Here is a 16,981-nt window from a genome sequence, read left to right as displayed (position 1 = left end):
TCAAAATATTAAAAGAAATTATAGATATTTGTACTTTTTAAACTTTGTGGTATTTGTCAAAATTTTTATTAAAATTAAAAGTTATAACAAAATCTAAAAATTAAAAAGAAATCTAAATATGAATTAAACTAATTCAAATAATAATAACAAAAAACTACATTTTGTTTCTCGGTTATACTAAAATAACCGTTTCCTTTTTGTACTTTGTGATATCTGTCTAAAACTTGAATAAAAATGAAAACAAAATATAAAATTAAAAACTCTTTGAAATATTATAAACAATTATTTCTCAATTATGCTTAAATATTTTGTGGTCTTTGTGTGTAAAACTTTCATTTAAAAGTAAAGTGAAAAAAATATATAAAAGCAGAATATGAATAAAACTATCTACTAAACTGACTGTACTTTGGTGTTTGTGTGTGTCTCTGTCAGTCGAGATGAGAGAAGGTGGATTGAGAAACAGAACCGAGCCTCTCGAGCGCAGAGGAAGAAGGAAGAGATGAACAGGATCCGGACACTTGTTGGTAAATATCGGTTCAGACACAGGTTCGTGATCTCACTGTGAGCGTCTGTGTCAGTGTGTGTGATGTGTTTCAGACACGGCCTACAACCGCGACCCGCGAATCAAGAAGTTCAAAGAGGAGGAGAAAGCCAGGAAAGAGTCGGAGAAGAAGGCCAAAGCTGAGGCGAGGAAACGAGAGCAGGAGGAGAAGGAGCGGGTCAGTGCCTCCAAACTCTTCTGTGTCTTACTGTCTCTATTTACAGATGTGCAGCTGTGCTTGAATGTTGGTTGAAGGAATCGCGGCTTTAGCTGAACATTTGTCTTGTACTTCACTGTATTTCTCCATGTTTCTGTTTTGTATAATATATATAATATATATATTTTTTTTTAAGGTGTGTGTGTGTGTGTGTGCACGCATGTGTGTGTGAGAGACCCTGGAGCACAAAAGCAGATTCCAGATTTTCAAATAGTTGTATCTCGGCCAAATATTGTCCTCCTAACAAACCATACATCAATGGAGAGATGATTTATTCTGCTTTCAGGTGATGTAAACATCTCAATAAAAATAAAAAATAAAAACACTTTAGACTGGTTTTGTGCTCCAGGTTCACAATGGTGCTCACATAGATATTCTCTTAAGTAGTGTTGTCAAAAGACCCGGGACTTCGGTACCAAGTCGGTACTAAAAAAAATTAAATGTGACGGTACCAGGTTTCTTTAAGTACCGGTAGTACCGAGGTCCCGTTTAAACCCGGTTCAGCGCTATGATTTCCGCGAAGCAGAAAACAAGGTCGGAATCTCAAAATCCAGTCATGAAAATGAAACTAACATTTTAATATGGACAGTCATGGAATTTGTCAAAGATAGCATAAATTAATCAAATCAAATCTCCCTATGGACCAGTATCTGTAAATGTTAAGCCGCAAAAGTTGTTTGAAATATGAATCCGTGTTCTGCGCGTCTCTGTGTGAATTAATGAATGGCAGAGACGTGCGGGTTTGTTTACTACATAGACTGAAGCGCATGACGCTTGCATTAATTTCAGCATCTGAGCTTCAGAGTTCTCTCTCCATCAAGCGATCTGAACTGTTCAGTTCATCTCAATGGACACACAGCGCACCTGTATTTGATGCTCTGTAAACTCTTTGTGAAGACACACGACTCACCGTCGCTTTACTGATAGCGCTGTTTCTCACACATGCAAAGAGAGAGAGAGACAGTCTTAACACGCTGGTTCGACACGTTATATGGAAACTATTCTTTGTTGTCTTCTCATGTCAAAATCATGGAGTTCATTTAGAATTATTCATATTCATTCTAGTACCGATCTAGTACCGTCCCTGTTTTGATTTCAGCAAATCATTTTGACCGAACACAGACAACGTGATTAATATTCATGAACCCAACAACTCATCAATCCATAGTGCATTGTATATACATTAGTATGATAGTAGAATTAGAGGTAGTATTATCTTTTAATAATAATTAATATGATCTATTACTATTTTTTTTACAGAAACCCTCAATGACCAAAAATATCTTAAGCATCACCACCAGTCTTAAGTTCAGTTAAAATGACAAATATGCATTCATTAGGCCTAAAAGTACATTTTTACATAAAGGCATTGTGCTAGAAATATTACTATTATTTAGTAAAATGTATGTGATACTGCTACTACTGTTGAAAAAATTTATAAAACTTTATTTTTTAAAGAAATAAATCACAATATTTCTTCCATGTTTTAATTTTAATATCAAATCCCCTTTATTTACCAAAAATAAAATGTTTAAATTTCATAAATTAAAAGACAAATTCAATTTGGGTGAAACTTGTTTACTGTTTTTCATAATTATATAACTTGTAGAAAAACTTTAAACACAATTGTAAATAAGTATAAAGAATGGCATTGGTTTTATTTTTAGTGCTAAAAAGTTTTTTTTTTTATTAGCATATTTTTGTGTTTTGCTTTGGTACCGAAATTGGTACAGAGAACCGTGGATTTTCACTGGTATCGGTACCGAATACTGAAATTTTGGTACCGTGACAACACTACTCTTAAGAAAGCCAAAACCTCACTTTTACTTTCTTTTAAAACTTCAGGTTTGAGGTTTATTACCATTTTGGATTGACCGAGAGCACTGCAGCTGTTCGATAATAACATTTATCCTCAGAAAATACAGCTTACCGAATAATTGTGCACATGGTGTAGAAAGTAAACCTCTCTCTCGTGCGCTCTCTCTCGCTCTCTGTATATATACATATATCTGGATAATTTTGCATATATTGTGTGTAAGTGACTCTCTGTTGTTGCTGTGTGTGTGCAGGTGCGTCAGGAGGAGGAGAAGGCGGCGCGGATGTTGAAGGAGAAGGAGGAAGAGGCGGCGCGACAGGCAGCACAGCAGGCCAAGAAAGAGAAAGAAGTCCAGAAGAAAGCCATCAAGAAAGAGCGGCAGAAGCTCAGGACGACCTGCAAGGCAGGAGACCCTCCACACCATCTCACACATTCAGCTCCGAGAGCTTCCCGTCCTCATCTCTGTCTCTCTGCTTCTTCTCTCAGACTCACAGCTACTTCACAGACAATGAAGCCGACGGCGTCAGGATGATGGAGGAGGTGGAGAAGCTCTGCGACCGCTTGGAGCTGAGCAGGTGGAGCTGGGAAATATAATGATGTTTTACTTCTCTCAAACACTGCTGCATGCTGGAGGAATATTGAGTGTTTATTGGTTTGATTTGTAGTTTGCAGACGCTGAATGAAGCTTTGGCTTCAGGGAATAAAGAACAGAGTAAAGCAGCTCTGGAGAAACAGGTGAGAAACAGCTCCTCATTTACACTCTTGGTTGAGCTATATAATTCTGCGGTGTATGTACACATTTATTTATATGAACTAGAAATTTTGAAAATATGATTTCAATTTAAAAGAACTGTTCACTATGTGAATCTCTGTTCAAATGTAATTTATTCCTGTGACACACTGCTGAATTTTCAGAATTACTGAATTCCTCCAGTCTTCAGTGTCACATCATGATCTTCAGAAATGATTAGAATATGATGATTTACTGCTCAGGAAACATTTCTGATTATCAATGTTGAAAACCAAATATATTTTAGTGGAAACTGTGATACATTTTATTTTTCAGCATTCTTTTGATGAATAAAAAGTTCAAAAGAACAGCATTTATTTGAAATATTAATAAATATAATTTATTATTTATAATAATTAATACAATTGAGAAATCTTAATGTTACTATAATTAATATTATATTATCTGTAACATGACAGCTGATTACCAAAGCATTATTTCACATAACAAATAATGACAAAAAATAATTAAAGCAATAACAAATATTAAGGTAGAATTAGAATAAGGTGCTCAGTAATATTAATAACATTTTAATAGAATTTATATTAATACAATTTTTGAAATAATTATAATATACAATAATAAAATTGTAAATATAATGTTAATAAGAATATCATATTATGTGTAACACATTTTGAATACTTTTTTGGAAGCAGTGATTTTTTTATTAAATAGTAAGTTTATAAAGAACAGCAAAAATACTACTAATAATAATTAGTTATATTACAATTGCAAAAATTATTTAAAATAATTATTATTTTGAAAACCATGAGAATACATTTTATTTATAATACAAATATAATATAAATATTTGAAATATAAATACAATTACTGCTAATAATTATTAATATTGCAATTACAAAACTAATATTATTTAATAATTTATTAATAATAGTAATTTATTATTATTATTATCATTTGGCAACCATTAATTTTGTAACATATTTTTAGGATTTTTCTGATGAATATAAAGTTCAAAAGAACAGCGTTTATTATAAATATACATCTTTAGGAGCATTATGTTACTTTACTGTCAGGTTTGATTCATTTCATGATCCCCTGCTGAAGAGAAACGTCTGAATGCTGCGGTTAGCTGCTCTGAGGTGTGTGTGTGTGTGTGTGCTTGCAGGTGCAGGAGGTGAACGATCAGATGCAGAAGGAGAAGGAGGCGGAGATGCAGGCGCAGCAGGCGGTGCGGGGGGCGGAGCAAACCAGCGCAGGAGGAGGAGCTAATAACAAAGGCTGGAACGAGGAAGACCTGCAGCTGCTCATCAAAGCTGTCAACCTGTTTCCCGCCGGAACCAACGCCAGGTGAGTCTCCATGAAAAGCATCTGCTGTAACACAGACTGATCCCGTGTTCCTGACCGGCATGTGCTGTGATCGGACAGATGGGAGGTGATCGCCAGCTACATGAACCAGCACTCCAGCAGTGGCGTGAAGAGAACCGCCAAAGACGTCATCAGTAAAGCAAAAACACTGCAGAAGCTGGGTACGTAACCGTGGGTTTGGGTTTATGCCACACGCAGGATGGAAGTAGTACGGCTAATTTGCTTTTCTTGATGGCAGATCCTCACCAGAAAGACGAGATTAACCGAAAGGCCTTTGAGAAGTTCAAGAAGGAGCATTCAGTTGTTCCTCAGACTGTAGACAACGCTGTGCCCTCAGAGAGATTCGATGGTAAGGTGCACGACAATGGATCAACTGTTTATCATAAATATTGACATGGTAGAATTAGAATAATAAGATAGTAAATAATACGATGTTGTTTATAACACACACTTTTAATATAATGCAAGCTGACCAGAAGCCAAATCAGAACAAATAATGACAATACTATATTATATAATAAATCTAGAACAAATATTAAGAATTAGAATCAAGCGTAATTCATAAATTAAGATTGTTTTTTTTTAGAAAAAGTCATATTTATATTATTATAATTATTTATAACATTTGAAATGAATTATAATAATACTTCTAATATCTGTAACGCTTATTATAATTCAAGTTTATTATTAGGGTGGAAATAGAATAAGGTATTAAGTAAATAATTGAAATTGAATTGAAAATAGGTTCATTATTATATGATTTTTTTAATAAGGTCGAATTAGAATGAAGTGCCACGTAATTAATAAAATAAGACTTATATATATAATATATATATATATAAATAATTTTAATTAAATATAAAGATCTGTCACATGTTGCAATGTATAATGCAAACTAATTAATAATCATGATTATTTTGTTAAAAAAAAATATTAAGTTAAGATTAAACCACTAGGAAGAAAATCTATTGATTTTTGGAAAAAGCTCTTATTGGGGGATCTGACAACCGCAGCCATGAACGCTTGTGGAGGCTTCTTGCCAATGCAAAATACAAATGATTATGCTTAAATCGAGAGAAGCATGAAAAGTGATCGTGATTAAAATATGATTTATCCTGCAGCCCTGTGAGTCATCACAGTATACCCCTGCAAAACCAGTCTCATTCTGAACATAATGGTTTCCTCCAGCTGTAGGCGCTGAATCCAACTCCTCACCCTGGACCACAGAGGAGCAGAAGCTTCTGGAGCAGGCGCTGAAGACGTTCCCTGTGAACACGCCGGAGCGCTGGGAGAAGATCTCGGAGGCCGTGCCTGGACGCTCCAAGAAAGACTGCATGAAGAGATACAAGGTGAGTCGCTCCGACTTACTTCTGCATCCTCATCCTGCAGAAACTGACAGCCTTGTGCAACACATTAAAATAATACTTGTTGTTTTTTCCCTTTAATTCAAAGTACTATTTTGGCATAATTGTTGTTTACATAAAGCATTGCCCAAGAATTAATACACAGAACATAGAAATATGCAATACAATCATTAGATAACAATAATACTCATAATCATTATTATTCATTTGTATAACCGCTACTTATGGATATTAATTATTATTATAACACATTTTTGTTATAATGCAAGCTAATTGCTAAAGTATTATTATACAGAAATAAATATTAGAATAAGGTGCAAAGTAATTATTTTTATTATTTGGAGAAAAATGTAACAAATATTACACTTATTATAATTGAGGCAGAATTAATTTTAAAAAATGCATTTAATAGTAGTATTAATAAATATAATTATACAAATTGTATATTTATAAATTTTGTCTGTAACACTTATAATGCACGCTGATTAATGTAGATTTACAAGGTGCCATGTAATTAATAAAAACACTTTGAAAAGTAGTAATTATTATGTTTATGTTTCTGCAGGAGCTGGTAGAGATGATCAAGGCTAAGAAAGCCGCTCAGGAGCAGGTCGCTGCTAAAAACAAGAAATGACAAAAGTGCCGCGGGGAAAGAAAACACACACACATGACATGGTCTTTTAACTTTATTGTGTTGTTCTTTATTTTATAATAAAATAAACATGAAAAAGCGCATCTTAAATTCTCTTGTTAATGTGCAGATGCTTCACAACCGTTGCATGCCACCACGGATGCTCTTATAGTCCGGGAGCTGCTCGATCGGACCTGAAAAACAAAGGATCAGCTTCCTATCACTCTGCTCTCTTTCAGGTCCTGTAGTGTCTACTAACCAGCTGCTCTGAGTTTAATCGTGTGTGATTGGGAATGAAGACACTCCAGGACCAGAGCTGGGAATATATCAGATATTAAAGAGAAAATCTGAATACTCACCAACAGCTGCTATAGCAGGAGCTTTATTATAGATGTATTTCATGCACACGTCTTTGATGGTTGTGGCATCTATGGCCTGAGAGGAGTGAATTTTAATGAATATTTTATTACTAAAATGATGGACACTGTTTACAGAAGAAAAAAATTTTTTTTTTAAATGGAATGTAAGTTTCCCTATTTTTAATAAAAAAAATTTAAAGGAATTTTGAAATAGGATATTATTTTTCTATTGTTAAATTTAATGTTACAGCACAGACAATAACAGACTTTTTACTTCATGTAAATTAAAGTTTGCATGAACCTATTTCTGCTAAATTCCCCATTTTTATAACATCCATCATTTTGAAAGGAAATGCAAGATGATTAAACCAAAGCATGTCCATTTCCTATTTTTGAATAGCATATGTATATCAAATAGAATATTATTTTCCTGTTGTTAAATAAATTATAATTAATTATCCAAGCAATAACAGACCATGTAGCAATCATAAAACTCGCTTGTATGCTGTGAATAAACTGAATGCAAGATTTAAGCAAACTTATTTTTACAGAAACAGCTCTGTCCTGAATAAGGCTAGAAAAGCACTTGCATGGGTCAAAGGTCAGCATGTTCATTTACTCACATCTATTCTGGCCTCCAGCTCGTTCAGAGGAATCCTGCGGCTGTAACACAGCATCTGCCGGCCGATGTCCTCACAGATGGGAGTGGATCCTAGACACCACAAACACAGCAAAACTGGATTTCTGTGGGTCTCAAAAACTCATTCTACAAAACAAGGGCTTCAGTTTGAGTTAACTCTTTACATTTGTAGAGTTGCAGCATTAAATGTTGCGTGCACTGCAGAAAACAGTATTTTTTGTCAGTATTTTTGTCTTGCTTTCCGGTACAAATATCTAAACATCCTTAAAGCCAACATGCAAAACTAAGATATGAAGTATGTAGTTGTTGTTTTTTTTTTTAAATATCTGTCAATAGGGTATAAAAACTAGTTTCCCCTACGTTAAGTTGACTCCATTGGCCGAAATGTTTTTTTTCCGAAAAAAAAAAAAAAATCATCGAACACATGTTTCTCCTTCAACAATCCATTCAGAGAACATATTGATGAATTCAGTTTTCTTTAATTGGTCTTGAAAGGTCCTGATTTGCCCTCATGAACCCTGTTCCTCTTACCGTCCAGGTGAAGCAGCATGTTTGTCCTCAGCAGGTTTTTGGCTCGGTTCACCTCGCTTTCAGTCACACTCGCACACAGAGACATCCTAGAGGAGACCATCTGTTAGTTGCTCATCTTTCATTTCGACAGAAAGCCGAGAGAACGTGAAGCTCTCACCACTCCAGCTGTGTGAAGCGCATCATGTCGCTGACGGTCCCTGCTTCACACACCATGTAAAGCCCCCACAGACCCGTGTCAGTGTAGCAGGTGTTGAAGGACTGGAAGCTGTGGCACAGGTTCCCCTGACACGCCATCTGTGCCAGCTTACTGGACAAGTTCTGATGGAAAACAAGGAGCGGTTAGTTGGGTTTCAGGTCTTTTTCTTTCTGTGTAACCGTTTAGTGATAGCGCTCCTACCATCCCGCCTCCGAGCGAGCGATCCCAGTTCCCGATGAGTGTATTGGCCACCATGAGCGGGATGGTGTCCGGATGCGACCAGCCGACGGCCTCCACAGCGATGGCTATATGAGCCAGAGGCATCTTATCGTCCCGCACACGGATCTGTGAGCAATCCAGAGCACAACTACATTTACAACTCAAGCTTATTCACGCTGTTTGTGCAGAAAACAGAAAGCAACTGCCTTAAATGCCTCGTTTGTAGTCCTGCCATTATTTCTGTTTATTAATGAAAATAAACTTAAATAGTAATATTTTTTAAAAACTAATTAAATTAACAAAAGCACATAATTCCTTCTCTATAAAAAAAATATAATATATATATATATATATATATATATATATATAACTTAAGAATTTGTGGATATGTATTAAAATGTATGCATATAATAATTATATAATGCCCCGTTTTTAAATATCAATCAAACATTTCAGAAAACGTAACTTGCTCTAATTTTCATGCATTTTCAGCAACAAGATATCAGAGAGTAGGATCATCATCATCAACAAAACTATTAAAAACATTTGTTAATTGAATTAAGGCTACAATGAAATAGTTTTTGGATGAAAAACTTGATTAGCAACTAAATGAATTACGTTTAATTACTAAATGAAAAAAAATCGAACAAAAATAAATTGGCTTGGCTTTTCAAAAAGGCAGAGTTGGAAAAGATTCATTGATTTTAAATCATGAATTTGAATCAGAATACATTAAAGTCATGTTAATGTATTCTGTCAGTCAACGGAAATAAAATTCAGCACTTTAATTGCTTATTGTATTTACAATACAACACTTACATTAGAAGACTAATGTAGACGTCTAATGTAAGTGCATTACTGTAAACACGATTTTTACAAAGTAGGAATTAATTTTTAATCATAATTGATGTGTTGTCACAAAAAACACGAGTTATTCCTAGGAGTAATAATGGATTATAATTATAATACTGGTAAATATACCATTATAATCTTATCAGTAAAACAAGTAAAATGTATACCCTGAATGCACTGTAAGACGCTTTGGATAAAAGCGTCTGCTAAATGCATAAATGTTAAGAAGTCTGTTCACCTCGCTGCCGGTGAAGTGGCAGGGCAGTAAAGCCTCTCTGCTGTATCTGGCCGGCAGCTTTCCAAAATGAAATTTAGCCAAATCGATGAGCTCGTTATGTGACACTCCTGAAAGAGCGAGAAACTGTATTAACGGTCAAACTCTGAAGCAGTAAGCGATCTAACGGTTAAACAGTTCGGTGATGCTGATTCCTGTGTTTGTGCTGCTTTACCTCCGGCTGCAGCTAACACAATCCGTGGACCCCTGTAGTGAGTAGTGATGTACTCCACCAGATCCCCTCGATTTATAGTTCTGCAGAACATCACACAGCACTGTTTCACATGCACTTTCCTTGCTTCTATAACATTCAGACTAAAGGTTAGCAAACATTCAAAATGCACATTTAAGTGTTCATTTCATTACACTTTATCTATATGCATCTGTAGATTTAAGTTATAAAACATTTTTATTTCTATCTATATTTTGAAAGGTTTTGCAAAAAGGGTTTGTTCTTATATAAAACATGGTGATAATGTATTTTTGTTTCAGGCTGCTGGATATTTTCTGATTTATTAAGGGATTTAAAAAAAAGCTAATTCAAAATCCCATTAATAATTAAAAATGCATTTCAACAATGAAGCAGGGTTGTTATCATTAACTGAAATCATTAAAAAAATTATTTTAGTTAAAAGCATCAACATGACTAAATGGAAATACATTAAAAACTCAAACATAAATAAATGTAAACCTTAATGTTTAAAAAAACCTAAAATGTGTGTTTTACAAAAACTGATAATATTTTTGTTAACTGAAAATTCTGAAATAAAAAAATAGTTCTAAAATGAAAAACCTAAATGAAAATTAGAAACTGAAATAATTTGGAATAAATAAATCTAATAAAAACCATGTAAGCAGTAAATTATAAAAAAGCTAATAAAATGACATCACACTCTGTAAAATCCTTTAATAACAACAAAATCAAGAATTTTGTACCTGGCTTTGTTATTGAAAAGTATGTAAATTAGTGCATATTAATTAGCATCATTTGCATATTACAATAAACTTGTGATACAAAACAACTGTCCTACTGTACTGTGAGTAATCATTTAAACACGTGACACGTACTTGATGTTCTCCGTAGGGCCCAGGATGGTTCTCCCGAGAGGCGTGTCCTGATAGGCTGTGGCGTGCAGGTGATCAAACACCACTTCCTGCAGGTTGGTCTCCACTTCCTGCATCTCTCGGAGAATGACGCCCCGCTCGCGCTCGATCTCGGCCTCTCCCAGCGTGCTGTTCTGAATGATGTCCGCCAGGATTTCCACCGCTGCCAGCAGAGATGCACTTACAGCACACCCATAATGCCGTTCTGCCCATCATGATGAGTTTGTGTTTGATGGCTTACCTCTGGGCAGATCTTTGGAGAACGCTTTGGCATAGTACACCGTCTGCTCTCTGGAGGTGTATGCGTTCAGGTGAGCTCCCATGTTCTCGATCTCCAGCTCCAGGTCCAGCTGAGACCTCTTCCTGGTGCCCTGAAACACAGCCACGGATTTGATTCTTTCTACACTCAACCGTTGTAGTATTCAGGCACATTTCTTATCATTTCTCGTACCTTGAATGCCATGTGCTCCAGGAAGTGTGCTGTACCATTATTGTGCTCATTTTCATACCGGCTCCCAGCATCAATCCACAGTCCAACCTGGATCATGTGTTTGGAATAGGGGAAATTTAGAAAAATTTGGCTGTTTTTGTCTCAGTCATCTCAATGGAGATGTAGTTTACCTGATTTCTCCATATTTTGTTTTGTAGAGTAAATATTGTGATTATTTACTTCCTCTCACAGGAATCCCCCAATTCTACTTTATGGCTTTTCTGTTATTATTATTATTACTGATTTTTCATTATTATTATTATTCTCATTCATTATCAGTCCAGTTTTATATTGACTGTTTATATATTTAATGCACAGTCTCTACTCATTAAAGTGTATCTACTATCGTTTTAGGTATTATTTTTGATACAAATGCTCTAATGCAAATGCATTTTTAACCATGTTTATCACATCAGCTAAAACTAAAACTATTAGAATATTTTGTTAATTAAAAAAAAAATGCTGAAATAAAATACAGTAATGTTTTTAAAGTACTGTAAGGGGGAAATAGAAATGTTGCTTTGGCAACTATTTTTTATTAAAAATACCAGACTAACTAGAAATAAATTAAAAGTAAAAATGAAATAATAAAAATAAATTTACCATAAATAGAAATATTTAAAAAAAATTACTACAAAAAATAATAATTATATATATATATATATATATAAGCAAATTCAAAATACTGATGAACTATAATACAAAAAAAAATAATACTACAAATGTCACCAGGAAGAAGAAGAAAGTGGATTGTTGTTTGTCCATTAAACATTGCATATCACATTTTGATAAAAAGAGTTAGTAAAAATGTGTAAAAAATTATATTTTATTGGGTTATACTGTATTGCTGTGTTGTCTTAACTCTAATTTCACATATTTAAACACATGGACACAATATATGTGTTTGTTGTTATTAATTTGCATTTGATTTGTCACAAAAAGATCATTAAAGCACATTTGGTGTATTAAAAAGTGACTGCTGATATGCATTTTAAAAAAATGCCTTTCAACATTTCCTCAGATGGTGAACTCACCGTGCACGTGGTCAGGCCGGAGTCTTCAGATGCCACTCTGAGCCCGTTGTCAAGGGTCGTGACCTTTGTCTCAGGTACATTTAAAACCACCTGACTGACAGCCTGAGTGGATCTGGTCTTAAACACAGACAGCACGCTTTAAATCATGCGATATAACCATGATTTACTCAGCAGGATATACAAGGTAAATATCAAAATGGTTTCGAGTTACGTTAATAATGAATTAAATGTTTTCGCAAAGCAATGTCGCATTATGATGTGAGTTACATTTGCATCACTGAGACCAGCAGCCACGCCGGACTTAACCGGACTGTTTTAAATGGTCGCCAGGATTTTGTTTTGGTATATTTGGCAGTTCTTAATTATATTAATTATGTGTTTGTAACCTCTTACCCTGTTAAAGGTTCTGGTGTTCAATAAATTCTTTATAAAGTATCTCCCCGCTGCGCCGAGACGCTGTACGGACGCCGCCATTCTGTTTTGGGTGACGTTGTTTTAAAAGAAGCATTCCGATTGGACAGAAGAACGCTTACGTCATGCATTATTCAACATGACTAATATTTATTATATTATATTACATTTTTCTTATTTTTTTTTCCCTTTTGTATAATTTAGGTCACATGGAGAATTGGTTTCAGCCCATCCACCGCTTGATCTTCTCATTTTACGACTTCTTGTGGCGAAATGTCAAACATGATTCAGTTCACTTATATGACCAGAGGGTGGCAGCTCTGAGTCAAAGTTAAAAAACAGACATGATTTCTCTAACATTATTGCTTAATTTTTTTATTGAGAAAATATATGGAATATTTGTCTGACATATTTAGAAACGTTAGTGAACAATCATCAACATGGGATGTAAATAATACTAAAATAACAAGTTCACTTGTACGACCAACAGATGGCAGCTCCGAGTAAGTTGGTGATACTCATATGCCATGCATTTATTTTGAGACATTTATACAAACGTTAATTGCATTTTTTTAAAGAATTGGTATAGTGATTTATTATCTTTAATAATATAAGATTATATGAATTAAGTAAGTTTAAGTTGAAAGACCAAAATTACTGGTAAATAAATAGCAAAAAATTAATAGTACAAAATTAGATGACATATTATATTTAAGGATCACAGTTCAGCCCTCAAAAATAATCAATTGTAATTTTAAATCTTTATCACTATCCTTCAAACCAAAAGAAAAAGAATATATAAAATATAATATATTTAGTACGATTACTTCTTGTATATATTCTCATCAGTACAGGTCAGAATATGCATGTTGTTTCATTTTTACAAATGAATGTAACTCTGAGTGACCGTGGCATGGGACATAATTTCAACCCCATTTTGACATTTTATTTTGCCAGAACTTACTTGCCCGTTGTAAACGGTATAACTCTCGTTTTCATAAAAATCTGCTGGAAAATTCCAACTGGACGAACGCCACCATAGTGTTTTGTTGAAGTCCTTAAGATGTGTTCTTATTGGATGGAAAAGAAAATTATGAAAAAAAATATACAAATATTTTATTAATGTATATTAATAACAAAAAGCTACATTTTATAACTATTCACACATAATAACAACTTAAATTGTATATAAATTAATAACTATACATATAAGAATTTATTAAAAAAATTATACAAATAGCAGATTTGTGTTTTATATATATATATATATATAAATAAATACATTTTGATTAGAAAATAGATTGATAAGGATTATTTTTATCAGAAAACTATAAAATATATAAATTGTATTATTATTTTATGAATATCTGTATTCTTTATCACCGCGAAGAAGTAATATCAAAATCAGTTTCTGCACACTAAATTTGCTTATAAGACTGGAAGATGGCAGCACCCAAAGCGATTCACTTTATAAAAAAAGTTAAAAAGAATAAGAATTGGGGGATACATAAAGCGATTCTTCTTGAAGAGGCAGACAGAGGAAGTGCTTGTAATACCACATTTTAGACATTGTTCAAATAAGTACAAGCTAGAAAAAGGAATAAATAAAGAGAAAGTTCTTTGTTTTTCTTTTTACGATGAAGTCAAGTTACATAAGTCGGTTCAGAACCAACCAAAACATTTGATAGACGGAGTGATAAAATAATAATAAAACTACAAGGTTTTAGATCTCTTATGTGTATAAATCTGTTAAAGAATAGTCTCTTGACAAAGGAACTGCATGAGACAAATTAACACATTCATAAAACAATTTGCGAAGAATAATAAGCATTTCATACAATATTTAAACACAAAGACAAATGTCTTTTTTGAAACAAAACAAACACCGCATAACCCTAACAAGAAAAAAAACATCATTAAATATAGCAAAACAAAAAAATTACCCAGACGCCAACTGTCTGAAAAAGGCTGATGGATGCTGAACATTTACATTTATCAGGTAGAAAAGGATGTCAGAGGTCATATAAATCAAGACATGCGATGGGAAACAATCAGAAACACTCTACATTTAACACATGCTCTCCTGCGATCAATGAAGGAGGAGTATAAAATCCCTGCTGTGTGATATAGTCCATGTTTGGTTGGTCGGTCGCTGTCATGACTCTGGTGGTGTCAGCTGACTCGGGGCTCCACTGCGTGTGCGTAGCTGTGATTGAGCGATGTCTGCTAGAGCTGACTGAATCTTCTCCAGCAGCATGTCTCCTCTGTAAACTACTTCCTCCAGACGGGCCGCAGCTTCCTGGTTCTCCTCTTCCAACTGCCTCAGACTGGCAGCCTGTGAAGATTAGAGTTTACTGTAGGGATGCAACAGTTCACTCAACTCAGAATGCGATACAATTTTTATGAAGGTATATTAATGCCAAATAGATTTGCATAAAACTGTAAGCCTAAATTAAATGTATTTTTAGATAAGCTTTGTGAAGGTGTATATTGCGTTTCAAGGCTCGCAGAACTTTTGAACGTATTTTAGCGAAAACAGCGTGCCAAAAGTGTAAGCGCAGAAAAATTGAAGTCAGAAGAATGCAGATCATATTTTATTTTGCTTTAGCATGAAGCTGCAGTTTCACAATACTTGAATTACACTTATGAGTAACAGTAAAATGCTGCAAATCATGTTTTTCTAAATACATGTTTTTATTAGCTTGAAACGCGATATACACCTTCACAATGCTTATCATGCGCATGAAAATTACATTTACGCTTACAGTTTTATGTACACTTACCCCAATTCCTACCCTGCGTATGCAAATCTATTTGGCATTAATATACCTTCATAAATGTTCTCATGATTTTTTAAACAAAATGAGTTTTCAGACAAATTATAAATGGAAAAGGCATCCTTTTATTATTCCTGAGTCTAAATGCTGCACATTTCTTTGTGAAATTGAAATATGACGAATAACAAAACTACATTTTTGTAGTTCAGGGAGCCACTGTTTGTGTATAAACATACCTGCAGTGCAGCAGTAGATTCTTCACTGGGCAGAGAATCAATCAGCACCTCAACATCTTTTGCTGTTCTTGCTATCAGTGCTGCAAACAGCTGGGCGTATTCTAGAAGAACACATGAAAACATGTTAGTTAAACCACAACAGCAGAGCTGTAAACTGATTTTTGGTAGAGATTCGTGCACCTTCTGTTTGGTTGGAGGGCTGGTCTTTATTGATGGCGGTCTGGATGTTGCTGAAGGAGGCAGGTGGGGCACATTGCTGCAGGACTCCAATCGCATTACAGAACTGATCCGCCAGCTAAAACACACACAACATTGCAATATATCACACACAGTGCACACAAGCAACCAAATATAACAAACCACCTTTGCATTTGATTTACTGGGTTTGTCTTAAACATGGAGATTCAGTGCTAATATGGTCAATAATGTGTAAGCTTATTTTAATAATTTTCTTTTAAATGTAAAAACGAGAGTACATAATATAACACTTATAAAACAATTTTGTGGTATGTGTCACAAATAAAATTACAACTACATAATTTAATATATTTATTTTAAAAAATGTTAAAACAAGAGTACATAATTTTACATGTACAAAACAATTAGGGATGCATGATATATCGGCCACCATATCAGTATCTTTATTTTTCTGTTATCGGTATCAGCACAATAAGAAAATTTGTCCGATATCTTAAAGGCGATAAATAATGCATTATTTCCTTCAGAAACAGTTGACTCGAGATGAAAGATGTGAGATGTAAGACTTTTTATGATGAAATTTTTTAAATGCATAACGTTCAAACTAGGCTGCTTATGTTGAAGTGTTTGGGATGTTGCTTTTAATGACGAAAACTTTTTTTAATCAGGCTCTCAAAAAGTATATAAAAATTTGGATATAGATTTCTCGGCCAACATATTGCTTATCGGCTTTCAAATATATTATATATATATGTATAGCAGATATATGTAGCAGACGACTGAATACATACGATTCGACCTCTACTGCAGCTTATAAGTCATAAAATAAACATTTAAATTAGAACTCACGGAGTTAACTGCATCCTGAAGCTGCGTTAGCCTGTCCGCCATGTTGGCTCCATATCACCTTTTCCGTTTCCGCCGAGCCTGTTCAAAGCGACATCACGTGACACCATACACTCGCGCCTGCGC

The 16,981-nt window shown here is 34.3% G+C and overlaps 3 protein-coding genes across 3 annotated transcripts in view; 1 reads left to right on the top strand and 2 right to left on the bottom strand.

The window, feature by feature from the left end:
* Positions 1 to 6,792, top strand: part of LOC132098630 (dnaJ homolog subfamily C member 2) — a 9,918-nt gene extending 3,126 nt beyond the window's left edge. The window contains exons 8-17 of the mRNA XM_059504703.1: positions 433 to 524; positions 598 to 719; positions 2,828 to 2,977; positions 3,061 to 3,149; positions 3,240 to 3,309; positions 4,494 to 4,675; positions 4,754 to 4,854; positions 4,932 to 5,042; positions 5,882 to 6,042; positions 6,623 to 6,792. Of these exons, the coding sequence (XP_059360686.1) occupies positions 433 to 524; positions 598 to 719; positions 2,828 to 2,977; positions 3,061 to 3,149; positions 3,240 to 3,309; positions 4,494 to 4,675; positions 4,754 to 4,854; positions 4,932 to 5,042; positions 5,882 to 6,042; positions 6,623 to 6,691 (1,147 nt within the window). The 3' untranslated portion in view covers positions 6,692 to 6,792. The remainder of the gene's footprint in view (positions 1 to 432; positions 525 to 597; positions 720 to 2,827; positions 2,978 to 3,060; positions 3,150 to 3,239; positions 3,310 to 4,493; positions 4,676 to 4,753; positions 4,855 to 4,931; positions 5,043 to 5,881; positions 6,043 to 6,622) is intronic.
* LOC132098631 (mitochondrial-processing peptidase subunit beta-like) lies at positions 6,726 to 12,918 on the bottom strand. The gene is made up of 13 exons (XM_059504704.1): positions 12,781 to 12,918; positions 12,388 to 12,504; positions 11,315 to 11,401; positions 11,105 to 11,234; positions 10,828 to 11,026; positions 9,935 to 10,014; positions 9,724 to 9,830; positions 8,616 to 8,759; positions 8,376 to 8,536; positions 8,219 to 8,304; positions 7,671 to 7,759; positions 7,048 to 7,123; positions 6,726 to 6,882 (listed from the first exon to the last, which is right to left on the bottom strand). The coding sequence occupies exons 1-13, from the start codon at positions 12,859 to 12,861 to the stop codon at positions 6,824 to 6,826; spliced, it is 1,416 nt and encodes a 471-aa protein (XP_059360687.1). The 5' UTR covers positions 12,862 to 12,918; the 3' UTR covers positions 6,726 to 6,823.
* Positions 12,919 to 14,706: 1,788 nt separating this feature from the next.
* Positions 14,707 to 16,936, bottom strand: LOC132098629 (mediator of RNA polymerase II transcription subunit 21). The gene is made up of 4 exons (XM_059504702.1): positions 16,859 to 16,936; positions 15,992 to 16,106; positions 15,812 to 15,912; positions 14,707 to 15,133 (listed from the first exon to the last, which is right to left on the bottom strand). The coding sequence occupies exons 1-4, from the start codon at positions 16,898 to 16,900 to the stop codon at positions 14,954 to 14,956; spliced, it is 438 nt and encodes a 145-aa protein (XP_059360685.1). The 5' UTR covers positions 16,901 to 16,936; the 3' UTR covers positions 14,707 to 14,953.
* Positions 16,937 to 16,981: the final 45 nt, after the last annotated feature.

This window comes from Carassius carassius, chromosome 22 (assembly GCF_963082965.1).
Source record: "Carassius carassius chromosome 22, fCarCar2.1, whole genome shotgun sequence".
NCBI lineage: Eukaryota > Metazoa > Chordata > Actinopteri > Cypriniformes > Cyprinidae > Carassius > Carassius carassius.
Note: the sequence above shows the minus strand (reverse complement) of the source record. Positions and strands in the feature narration are given on the sequence as shown.